The sequence below is a fragment of the Chiloscyllium punctatum genome, chromosome 33 (genome assembly GCF_047496795.1).
Source record: "Chiloscyllium punctatum isolate Juve2018m chromosome 33, sChiPun1.3, whole genome shotgun sequence".
In the NCBI taxonomy this organism is placed as follows: domain Eukaryota; kingdom Metazoa; phylum Chordata; class Chondrichthyes; order Orectolobiformes; family Hemiscylliidae; genus Chiloscyllium; species Chiloscyllium punctatum.
Window position 1 is genome coordinate 6,001,423 of NC_092771.1, and position 12,406 is coordinate 6,013,828.

Sequence of the window (12,406 nt, forward strand, 5' to 3'; positions counted from 1 at the left end):
TCCCATCACCGTGTGGGGGAATCACAGACACAAACCCCTGTCCCATCACCGTGTGGGGGAATCACAGACACAGACCCCCCGTCCCATCACCGTGTGGGGGGGAATCACAGACACAGACCCCCCGTCCCATCACCGTGTGGGGGGGAATCACAGACACAGACCCCCGTCCCATCACCATGTGGGGGAATCACAGACACAGACCCATGTCCCATCACCGTGTGGGGGAATCACAGACACAGACCCTGTCACTGTCTGGAGGAATCACAGACACAGACCCCCATCCTGCCACCGTGTGGGAGAATCACAGACACAGACCCCCCGTCCCATCACCGTGTGGGGGGGAATCACAGACACAGACCCCCGTCCCATCACCATGTGGGGGAATCACAGACACAGACCCATGTCCCATCACCGTGTGGGGGAATCACAGACACAGACCCTGTCACTGTCTGGAGGAATCACAGACACAGACCCCCATCCTGCCACCGTGTGGGAGAATCACAGACACAGACCCCTGTCCCTTCACCATGTGGGGGAATTATAGATAAAGACTCCAGTTCAACAATGTTTGATTATAGAAGATAAAATGGTTTCCGTCACTCTGCCCTAACTATGTTTGCACTAGAGAGACTCGGCACATCAGTGCGGGAATGTGATGCCTCCCATAGCCTATCAGCTTGTCAACACTTGGCATCAAGCCTGACTAAGTCATCTGAACACTGTCCCCTGGAGGCTGATCTTACCTGCAGAAAAATCACTTGAATCTTAATCTTAACAAATTCTCAACATCAAGAAATCGCAGAGCCAAAGGGAAACAGCAGACTGGAGCTGGGCTGCAAAGACTGAGGGGGGAGCAGATTTCCAACGTCAACACATTTAACAACACAATCCTGGCTTCATAGTTTGAGTCTGATGATCATTTATTCAATTTCTCATCAGTTCTGGGACTGAAGATTTATAAGGATGTTATCAGGGTTTCAGCTATAGGGAGACTCTGAATAGGCTGGGGCTGTTTTCCCTGGAGCATTGGAGGCTGAGGGGTGACCTTATAGAGGTTTATAAATTCATGAGGAGCATGGATAGGGTAAATAGACAAGGTCTTTTCGCTGGGGTGGGGAGTCCAGAACTACAGGGAATAGGTTCAGGGTGAGAGGGGAAAGATTTAAAAGAGACCTAAGGGGCAACTTTTTCACACAGAGGGTGATACGTGTATGGAATGAGCTGCCAGAGGAGGTTGGTACAATTACAGTATTTAAAAGGCATATGGATGGGTACGTGAATAGGAAGGGTTAGGAGGGATAAGGGCCAAATGCTGGCAAATGGGACTAGATTAGATTGGGATATCTGGTCGGCATGGACAAGTTGAAACAAAGGGTCAGTTTCCATGCTGTACATCTTGATGACTCTGACTCTATGATGCTGTAGGTTCCAGTCACCCAAAGAACCCCTCATTCAGAGTACCAACCCCTCATTCAGAGTACTAACAATCTGCAGGAATGGTAAGAAATGTTTTTGGTAAATTAGGAAGTGTTAAAGTTTAATTTACCAACAATTGGTTGTTATAGGCTGAGCATTTTCATTTGATAATTCACATGCTTTGACCAGAGCGAATATTTCTTTTGCAGTTAATGTCCACGTATCCCTGATATTGGGTCTCGTGTCTGTCAGGTCGATCTGTTGAACCAAGCCTTGTGCTGCCAACATTTTTCTTTCAGGAGGATTGAACTATCAGATTAGAAATAATGTCTTAACTGCAGCCACTGGGAAACACTTCAGATACAGCAGTGAACAATCTGTTGAAATTCTAGGCCATTCTCTTTCTGACTTGGACATGTCCTGGTCGGTGAGGTCTTGTTGTATTTTCACATGCAGATAATCTCCTGTTACCTGTCAATTAAAATAATCCCAGTGTTTCAATATCAGAAAACCAATTGCTGGTTGGTGTATTGCTGGTGATCAATGCCCATTATTGATGATCAATACCCATTGTTGGAGATTAATGCCCATTGTTGGCAATCAATGCCCATTATTGACAGTCAATGCTCATTACTGATGATTAATGCTCATTGTTGGTGATCAATGCCCATTACTGGATGGTCACTGGCCATTGGTCAGTGACATTTGCCACTGGGGAGAGAAGTCACTGATCACTATGAACACTGAGTGACCATTGCCAGGGATTCCATTCTATTGCAGGGCTCACTGACCATTCCCAGGGATTCCAGTCCATTGCCAAGGCTCAGTGACCATTTGCAGGATCAGGTTGGTATTGGACTCAGCCTCACAGTGCTGCGTGACTGTGATGTCTCTGAGTAGGAACTGTTCTCTGCTGGAAGGATGCTGATCGTGGCCTCACCAGAGGATTCCTGAAGAGTGAGGAATCCACAGGGAACGCTCGGGATGCTGGCCTTGGCAAATCTACAACAAGAAAAAGAGACAACATACCAGCTGCATCAGCTCCTGCTCTTCAACCTGTTGGGTTTAGAACGAGTAAATGTTGTTAAACCTGATCCCAGCCTACTTTATGTTGTAACGTGTTCCCTCTCTCTTGTTATTACATCCTTCCCCACTGCCTCTCTCATTCCATCTCTCTATTACATCCTTCCCCACTGCCTCTCTCATTCCCTCTCTCTATTACATCCTTCCCCACTGCCTCTCTCATTCCGTCTCTCTCTCTATTACATCCTTCCCCACTGCCTCTCTCATTCCGTCTCTCTCTCTATTACATCCTTCCCCACTGCCTCTCTCATTCCATCTCTCTCTCTCTATTACATCCTTCCCCACTGCCTCTCTCATTCCGTCTCTCTCTCTCTATTACATGCTTCCCCACTGCCTTTCTCATTCCGTCTCTCTCTCTCTATTACGTCCTTCCCCACTGCCTCTCTTGTTCCTTCTCTCACTATTACGTCCTTCCCCACTGCCTCTCTCGTTCCCTCTTTCAGTGTTTCTCTCTTTTCCTTGTTGTTCTGATCTGATTCCCCTTTTCCTTACTCTCCTTTCTATATTCCGAGCCTACAGCTATCATATCCTAGTCCGGGATTATCAAGGCCCAGGCAGACAGCAAGATGAAAGGTGCAATGGAGCTGTTTGACGCTTAGGGAGGAAACCGAGTAGGAAGGGAGGAACCAAGTGGATGAGAACAATATACAGTGTTGCCCTGTCCTGGAAGGTGCTGTCGCTCTGTTGGGCTACAGGACCTATTGTCATATTTCACATAGTGAACCCCCCCCCCCCACCGTGTGCATTGTGTGGAGGCAGCAGTGAGTGGAGTTATCACCTTTTCCTTACCCAATACAGCCACACGTTACATGGGGTGGGAGGAGGAGGGGAGGCTCTCTATCTTGTGGTTTCTGTATTTTCCCCCTGTGAGGATTTTCCCCTTGAAGAGAGGTTTTAAGACAGAGGTGTCGAGCTGATAACTGAAGCCCATAAAACAAAAAGCTTGTGAGGCCTGGAGTTTATTCTTTGAAATTTGGAACAATAAAGGCAGCTGGGGCTGGGGAATTGAAACTGGGCTTGGAAGCTGCAGTACATCTCTGCCTGCTTCTCTCTCTCTCTCCCTCTCTCTCTGTTTCTCTCGGGTTTTGTCTTCATGTTTTCCTTTTGGACTGGAGAATCGTCTGTGAGACAATGTATTTTACTGCATTTGCCTTTGTCAAGGGGGCATTTATGGGATGTTACTGCATCGGAACAGTTCCCATTTAGTAGCTAAATAATCTATTATTCCGTTAAGATTTCCAATAGAGTTAAGTTTGCCCAACTTCATCTTTCTTTTATTTTATCTAGAGTGGATGAATAAAGTGCTTTCCTTATTGCCGAACAGTTTGACCAATCAAATTGCATCTGGAATGCAATGTCCAGCACCTGCCTTGAAAATGAGAAAATATTAGGGTCTAGACTATCATCTGGATACAGTTTGAGGGGCTTTGCTCTGATCCATAACACTCTCAGACAGAGTTAGGAGTTGTTATCGCAAAGATGTCTCCAACTGATGGGGGCCTGGGGCTATTCCAATTCAGAGGGGTTCTCTACACCCAACAGGGACAACTATCCCATCGGATGACAATCCTTAATTCCAAGCCAGTGCTCTGCTCACCACATGTGGAAATTGTCTGGATAGAGGGTGTTTGGATGCCCTCTACAGGAGTGGGAGGCAGCAAGTAGCTGAGGCTGGAAAGCACTTCCTGGGAGCATGGAGACAATGGGTCAATCCAGACTTCCAATAGGGAACTTGAGGGATATCTGGAAAGGAAGAAAATGTACAGGGTCACGGCTTACAATTAGGGGGTGGCACTGAATGACACCCGCAGAGCAGGTTCAGATCCAATGGGCTGAATGGCCTCCTCCTGCATGTACAATTCAGTGATTCTATGCGGAAGCCAATGGCTCACCTATCCCCTAACCTAAGTCACCACCCTCCCTTTAAATCCGGACGCATCGATTGCAGAATAAACCAATCAGGTGCTGCTGCATCGACTCAGATTCTTGCTCATTGCTGTCAGAAATGTGAAACTATCTGAAGGTGGACTTGGGCTCCAGCCCCACACTCGAGAATCAAATAAGGACAGAGCTACCTCGACGAGTGGAGAAAGGGGCTAAGCCATCGCCAACATCAGCCTGGCTTCTGGTGATGCCCCCATTGTGGGTGGTGCCAGCCAGCCTTGAGGCATCTTCCGAAGTTTGTTGAGCAGAGAGTCGAAACCAGAGGCGCATGTTCTCCCTGAGACAGTGCCTGAACTGGCGGTTCAGGAGAGCGTAGAGGACGGGATTCAGAGCACAGTTCACAAAGGTCAGCCAAGTGGCCAGGAAGTCCAGCATTCTGGGAGGTTTACTGTCCGACAGGGAACTGCAGTGAAAGTTCAGAATGAAGTAGGGAAGCCAGGTAACCAGGCAGGTTGTTATCACAGCTACTATGGTTTTCGCTGTCTTGGACTCCATCGCTACATCGGAAGGGCTGCTGGCGTTCAGATTAAACGTCGAACTGGAAGACATGAAGCTCGCCCACTTCCTTGAAAGACTTGCCTGCAACAGCCTGAAAGACTTCAGTTCACTGGGAATGGAGCTGTCTCCTGACCCAGGGGACAGGCTGCTGGCGAGACGCTGGGCTTTATACTTCATGTGGTCACGGGTGACCTGGTAGATTAAGTAATAGGAGATGGTGACTATTAGCAAAGAGGTCAGGTAGATCCAAATGAAGAGGTAGATCCCATACGCCAGACTGGATCCTCCATCAGGCCAACTGAAGTCACACAAACACCTGGTGGGAGAAAACTTATACAGCCCAAGGCCAAAGAGTGGTGGGATTCCACAGAGCAGCCCACTCCACCACAGGAAGACAATCATCTTGAGAGCTCTGTCCCGGGTTATGGTGAGGATGAAGGGCCTTGCAATGACGTAATATCTGTCCACTGCAATGCCAGCCACTGACAGGATGGAGACGTTCCTCAGTGAGAAGGTTAGGAAGCCCGAGATTTGGCAAAATGTCCCACCAAAGGGCCAACTCTGGGCAATGGTTGCTATGACAATGACAGGCAGGCCTAAAAGAGTGATCAGAAAATCAGCCAAGGCCAGGGAGGCCACAAATGCATTGGTGATGCTCCTCAACGCCTGACACTTGTAGACCAACAGCAGGACCAGGGTGTTCAATGGAAGGCCAATGATTAGGATGAGTAGATAGAGAATTGCCTGGGTAGCAGTTTCTGCCAATAATGGTCGAGGTTGTCCACTGCTGTTGGATCCAAACCCTGATGGGATCCCACTGTGAAGATTGCTCATCTTTAATGTCACTGGGAGCATTCAATTCAAAACTAATACTTTCATGAATTCAGTCAGCTCCCTGATTCCCAGTGACCTTGGGGGCTCAAGTCATAATCGTCAGCCTCACTCGCAGAGAGAGTAACACACAGTCATTCTGTTGGAGTTACCTTCATCCTTTCCCAGTGGAATGAGTTGGTCAGCTGTAACCTTTTGCAAATAACTAACTCTAGGATGGAGACAGAAAAGCTTACTGCCCACAAACCTCCCTCAGAATCACGACATTACAGATTCAAATACCACATCAGGGTCTGAACATATAGATTGAAGCTGACACTGCAGGGCAGCTCTGAGGGAGTGCTGCATTATCGGAGGGGCAGCCCTGTGGACAGGAGGTTAATCCAAGGCTCTAACTGACTGCTCAGCTCTCAGGGTAGCAAAGGGTAACACGGCATCATCTGAAAGAGGAGCAGGGAATCTCTGCCCGCTGTCCCAGCCAATATTGATCCCTCGGTTAACATCACACAAAAGGAAACGATTGTCTGGTCATTATCTCATTGCTGTTGGTGGGATCTTGCTGTGCTCTATTTCCTTCATTACGACAGTGATTACGCTTCATTGGCTATGAAATTCTGTGGGGCAGCTGGCAAGAAACGCTGAGCCCAGTCTCTCCTTTTCCTTCCGAACCTCACTCAGTGAACAATGCAGTTCTTGAAGCGATTCCTCACACCCCTCCAGGCACCAGGTCCCAGTCACCAGTCACTGGTCACCAGTCAGTGATTTCAGATGGTCCCACTGATCCTGCAGCTTAGTTCCAGCCGCCGATGACCAGCCTCGGGAGACAATTGGCTCCTGTCAACCAGAAAACATACAAAGAAATGTGGGCATCTGTAGTTCCATCATGAACATTCCTGCTCAGGACAAGGAAATTGGGAGAAATTTTTATCCCAAAATCCAGGATGGAAAGATCACTTAATCTGAACTAAGAATATCTTTTCTCCATCAGCACCACTACCCACTATCCCACCCTCCACCAAATGATTGTATAAATGCTGTCCCGTCCACACTTCACCAGCTCTAATGAAGAGTCATCTATATTGGAAACGTTGGATGCTCTCTCGCCATGGATGCTGCCTGACTCCTTTGGGATCTCCAGCATTTTGTTGATTTTCAGTCCAGATTCCCACATCCGCAGTAAGCTGCTCCAACTAAGGAATGATCAGTGACTGGCAAAGGTCTTCAGTTTGATTTTGTGACAATGTATTTATGATGATATAAACACTTCAAAATGATGAATGGCGAGGAGTCGGAGTGCGGGGGGAGGGGGGAATTACTCTCACAGACCCAACCCCAACATCCTGGTGGCTACATGGAGCTGTGAGCCCCTCCCTCCTCCCGTCACTGTCAGAACCAGCCCAGCCCCATCTCCACACCATCCACTGGAGAGGGAATGATAAGGCACTATTGAGCCAACAGTTCTACAGAGCACCGGTGAGACCACATCTGGACAGCCGTGTACAGTATAGGTCCCCTAATTGAGTAAATGCTGTAAATATGTTGGAATCAGCTCAGAGAAGTTTACTATTCAATACCTGAAATGGGTGGAAAGGGAAGGCTGGACAGGCTAGGTTTGTATCTGCTGGAGGTTTCAGGAATAAATGGCAACTTGATTAAAAATGTATCAGATCCTGAGGGGTCTTGACAGGGGAGATGTGGAGAGGACGTTTCCTCCTGTGGGGGTATCTTGAACTGGACATCATTGTCTGAATATCAAGGGTCACCCATTTACTCTGTAAAATCTCTTTCTCTAAGAGGGTCGTGAGTCTTTGGTACTCTCCGTCTGGAAGGCAGCAGAAGCGGGAAGGCTGAAGGATAGAGCACGGACTGGGGTGGAAGGGGTGAGAAATGTGGATCTGAGGTTACAGTGACATCAGCCGCAATCTTACAGAATGGCAGAGCAAGTCTGAGAGGACGGAAAAGCTTTGCCCCTTATGTTCATATAAAGAGGAAGAGGGAGGGGGACCGAGCACAAAGTGTGAGGTTTGGGTTACAGGTCAGAGGGTGGGCAAAATTAATTAACAGAGATAGGCCCATTGTATTCATAATGGATTATCTGTTCACAATTATATTATATCGCCGTGTAAAGCTCAAATGATCAAGGTTGTTGGAAAGAAATAAAGTATTTGCTAAAGTAGGTGTTAATGGCAGAATAAAGACAGCTTTGCACAAAAACAAATCAGGAAAACATGCCACAATCTGACATTTGGCATAGTGGCTAGTGCTGCTGCATCACAGCATCAGGGACCCGGGTTCGATTCCAGCCTCAGGCAACTGTCTGGGTGGAGTTTGCACACTCTCCCTGTGTCTGCGTAGGTTTCCTCCAGGTGCTCCAGATTCCTCCCACAGTCCAAAAATGTGCATTTTAGGACGGATTGGCCATGAGAAATTGCCCCTTGTGTCCAGGGATGTGCGGGCTGGGTGGTTAGCCATAGGAAATTTAGAGTTACAGGGATAGGGTAGGAGGTGTATCTGGGTGAGATGCTCTTCGGAGGCTCAGTGTGGACTCAATGGGCCAGATGGCCTGTTTCCACACCATAGGGGTTCTATGAATCTATAAAAAGAAATCAAACTGGGGGAACAGAGTTTACTTTCTGACATTGTTCAGACCAATGTTATGTCCAAGCGTCTGATGAGAAAAGAAGGTGCTGATCGTGGCTGTGTTGGGCTTCATTGAGCTGACTGAGGACAGAGGTGAGAATGTCACAGCAAAGTGCATTGAAATGACAAGTGGGCAGAAGCTCAGGGTCAACGGCAAAGAGGTTCTGTAAGGTGATTGATTTGTTTCCTGCAAAGTGACAATGAAGAGACTCCACCCCCCCCCCCCCCCCCCCCCTCACTTTCAGTCTAGGTTCCATGTCTCACTGACAGATGACATGTCCCACGGTGCAGCAAGGAAAGGGTTAACCCTGAAGCCAAGTGCAGCTCAATCTCCCACTGCTTATCCAACCAGAATGAAGCATTCCATTAGGCCACTGGACAAAGCAACATTATCCAGAGTCTGTGGTCAAGAATGAACCAGCCATGCCAGACAATAACCCACACTGCCCAGAGGTACTGCCACCCCATAAGCCTGAGGCAGCTGCATACTGAACCTGGCACACAAGTGACAACTCCAGTCCTATTCACCCACACTGGGCATCTTGGACTCATCACAACCCCACCCAGACTGCACTGGGTGTCATGCCTTCCCCGTGAGTTTCAATGAAGGACTGGGGGCAATGAATTAATCCAAATGTACACACCCCACAGAAGCTGGGAACATGACTCACATCTAGTCCCGGGGAGAGAAAGTGGGAGCCTCCCCCGAGGCATCACTGATCAATTCTTTGGAAACGTTACAGAATGTTTGCTGAATATAACTAAAGGGAATCTATCATCTATTCATTTAAACGCCCCAACACGAGGCGATTCCTGATTCCTTGTACTTTCAAAAACATAATTCTTTGGAGAAAAGAGTTCACTTCAAAATAACTCCAAGTCGTTTGTGCTCTTACCAGCTCAACGTCACTGACTCCACAACAACTGGGATCTCCCACACTGTCAGAAACAAAAAGTTCACCTTCACTTGGGTTTTAGGGGAATCTCCACTCCACGATTCGCCTCGGGTTTCTCGCTGGGACTCTCACCCCTGCCTCTTGTCGTCTTCCTCAAAGTGCAGACATTCTGTTTGAAGATGCAGGCGCCTGTTTCACTGAGGCGGAGTTAATCTCCACCGCTCCCATTGAAGGAAGTGGCGAGTTTCCTGTCTCTGTCCCATGGCTCCTTTATCAAACTAGCTTTGTACAATCCCACTTCACCCTCGATTTGCTGTTAAAAAGCAGCTGGACAGAGAAGGGGGAAGGGACAGAGAGAGAGAGGAACCCAGACTGTCAGGGACCAAGCAGAAAATCATAAATACATAGGAGTCAGTTAGGAACTGGACACATGCTACACACTCAAAAGCAAAAAGCAACAAACACAGTGGTAGAAAAACAGAAATTCAGAGGCACAGATATACTGGAGAACACAGAAAACATAATTACCTTGGAGAGAGAGAATCCGTCACTATGTAAAGTGAAGGGATCTGGTGAACACACTGAGCCTGTGAAATGGGTATTTTATTCAGGAATAGTTTTCCTATTCCAGTGTTGGTTTGCAGTCTGTGAGAGGCAGGCCGCTGTTTGTTGATATGAAAAGACACGCTTTCTGTTCCGGACGGAGGAAGTGGGCTGACATCAGCTCAGCAAGTGGCTGGACCTGGCTAAGTCTCAAAGTTCTCCTTCCCTGCAGAAGGAAAGGGTTCAAAATAAAGTCAGCTCTCACTCATTGGCTCTGATCAGGCGACTGGAGAAAGTGGGTGTCAGGCTGTAATGGGACTGAGCCAGGCTTATTAACCACCAGAATGACAACGGGCAGCATATAATATCCAGCAGACACCGGGATGCTGAAATCAAATCAGAGGGTACTGGAGAAACTCAGTAGCTGTATCTCTCATGCTACCTGTCCCCATGGGTTTTCAATTTTGTACATTTTTGCCTATGAGCATATATTTCAGACTCTCTTGTTTGTGTGTGTTTAATTAGCTGTCTATGTACATCTGTACTTCCGTTAATCTGTAACATCTGTATGTCTTTCTGAGTATGAGTGTGTATGCCTATCTCTCTCTCTCTCTTCCCCTCTGTTGCTGTTGTCTCTTTCTGTGCATTTCTGTCTCTGCCTCATGTGTTTATGTTCCTCCAACCTCTCCCTGGTATTTTTCACATTTACTCTGCCCCCTGTGACCAGCTCCCAGCAGCAGCAGTAGCTCAGTCTGGCTGTTTGTTTGTTTCTAGAATTTCCTGTAAGACTCCAGGGAAATCTATCAGTGTTTTCTGGAAAGGACCCAGCCCCTGAGCTCCTGCCTGGTCTGGCTTCTTCAGCCTTTCCTTTATTTGAATCTTTGGTTTCTATCCCCTCCCGCCCCCACTCTCCCGCCTGGCCAGAGAAAGCTGTTTGTGATGGGGAAGGGTGGATTTGGTCCTTTTGTTCTCAGTTCCGACGCTGCTTAAGGTGCGTCTCAAACACCAAAAGCAAGCAGTTAGCACCAGCGGGACAGTCAGCCCTGGTCATCTCTGGTCAGCCCCTGCTGTTAACCCCAAGGCCGCTCTTTCCAAAAGGATAGTGAGAGCTGGGCTGGGCCTGTTGCAGTGTTTCAGTCCAAGGCAAGATGCAGGAACAGCACCTCATTTTCTGTATAGGCCCTTTCAGCCTTCAGGACCCAACGCTGAGTTCAATAGCTTCATCCTCATTATCAAAACCACCCATGGCCTCACCTAGCCCTCCTTACCACTCCTTTAGCCTTGCAACCCTCTCTGCATTGCTCCAATTTTAACCTCTCTGTCATTGATGGAGCCTAAGCAGCTGAAAGCATGGCCAAGTACTAGAAATCCCTCCCTAAACATCTCCAATCATCCTCTGTCTCTCTCGAGATGCTTATGGACCTCTCTGACCAAGCTTTTGTACACTAGCCCTAATATTGCTTGATGTGACTTGATGTCAAATCTTGTCTGATTTATGCCTCTATGAAGCATGTCTGACATGTTTTGCTACATTGTAGGTGGTATGTAAATGCAGCATATCATTGTTGTTGCTGGCTCTTTCTGGCCCAGCGATTAACATGTGCCTGAACACTGGGAATGTGTCATACAGATGACAAGGTCACCAGCTGTGACTAAGAACAATATTCCAAAGCAACAAATGCAGAAAATTCACCAAAGCTTAAGGATTAGAAAATAAAACAGGAATTCTTCTGGCAAACCAGAACATGCTGTCAGCAGCTGAAGGTAAAAGGCAGCATAATGGCTTCAATGCCAACACCTTTACTACCCCAGAACAACAGCCATAACTTTTGAAGCATTTGATCATGCTGAAATATAAACAAAACCCAATTAGAATTCTGTAAGGGCTGTGGACTCAAACAACATTCTGTGTGTGTGTGTATCCCTACAGCCCAGGGACTGAAGCAGTTTGTCGCCAGCTTCTCCAGGGTAACTAGGCTTCGAGAATAAAACACTGCACCAGCCAGTGATACCCATCTTGTCAACAAACTGATCAAAACCCAGAGTGTCGCATTTATGCTTCAGAGCAAGGAACAAAGGAAGACAGGGCCCCATTCCCCAGCGGTTTCTTAAAGAGTGGGAACTTGGGAAGTGTAGATGAGCAAAATGACCAGGTTGGTAGGTAGATAGACAGAAATTTATCATTATTTGTACATGTGAAAATATAATAAAACATGTACAATTTGCCACAAAACACACTATTTTAGTATCTAAATTATACAGTTTTTAAAAATAGACAAAATTAAGACAAATATCATTTTTTGTTCATCCCACAACCTCTTGGTTTCACTGCCAAGGACCAGGGGCCTGTCAAACCTGTCAATGACTGTGGGGGGCCTGTCAAAACTGCCAAGGACCGGGGCTGTCGAAACCACCAAGGATCCGGGCCTGTTGAAACTGTCAATGACCGGGGACCTTCGAAACCGCCAAGGACTGGGGTCTGTTGAAACTGCCAAGGACCGGGGCTGTCTGTTCTGCTGCTTCCTGCAGTCTTTCCCCATTTAAATAACATCCGG

General features: G+C 47.5%; 1 protein-coding gene across 2 annotated transcripts; it reads right to left on the minus strand.

The window, feature by feature from the left end:
- Positions 1–895: 895 nt before the first annotated feature.
- LOC140458372 (somatostatin receptor type 2-like) lies at positions 896–10,086 on the minus strand. 2 transcript variants are annotated; one of them, XM_072552819.1, is made up of 4 exons: positions 9,837–10,086; positions 9,309–9,635; positions 4,575–6,606; positions 896–2,418 (listed from the first exon to the last, which is right to left on the minus strand). In XM_072552819.1, the coding sequence occupies exons 3-4, from the start codon at positions 5,794–5,796 to the stop codon at positions 2,282–2,284; spliced, it is 1,359 nt and encodes a 452-aa protein (XP_072408920.1). In that variant the 5' UTR covers positions 5,797–6,606; positions 9,309–9,635; positions 9,837–10,086; the 3' UTR covers positions 896–2,281. The 2 variants fall into 2 exon arrangements, with proteins under 2 accessions (XP_072408920.1, XP_072408921.1); XM_072552820.1 differs by lacking the exon at positions 9,309–9,635.
- Between the last annotated feature and the right edge of the window lie 2,320 nt (positions 10,087–12,406).

Bases quoted from the DNA above. Each gene is read 5' to 3' on its own strand.
- LOC140458372 (XM_072552820.1), bottom strand. From the start codon at position 5,796: ATGCTCCCAGTGACATTAAAGATGAGCAATCTTCACAGTGGGATCCCA. The intron at 2,419-4,574 runs GTAGCTCTGTCC...TTCTTGTTGTAG, and splicing joins CCCTTTCTCCACTCGTCGAG to ATTTGCCAAGGCCAGCATCC.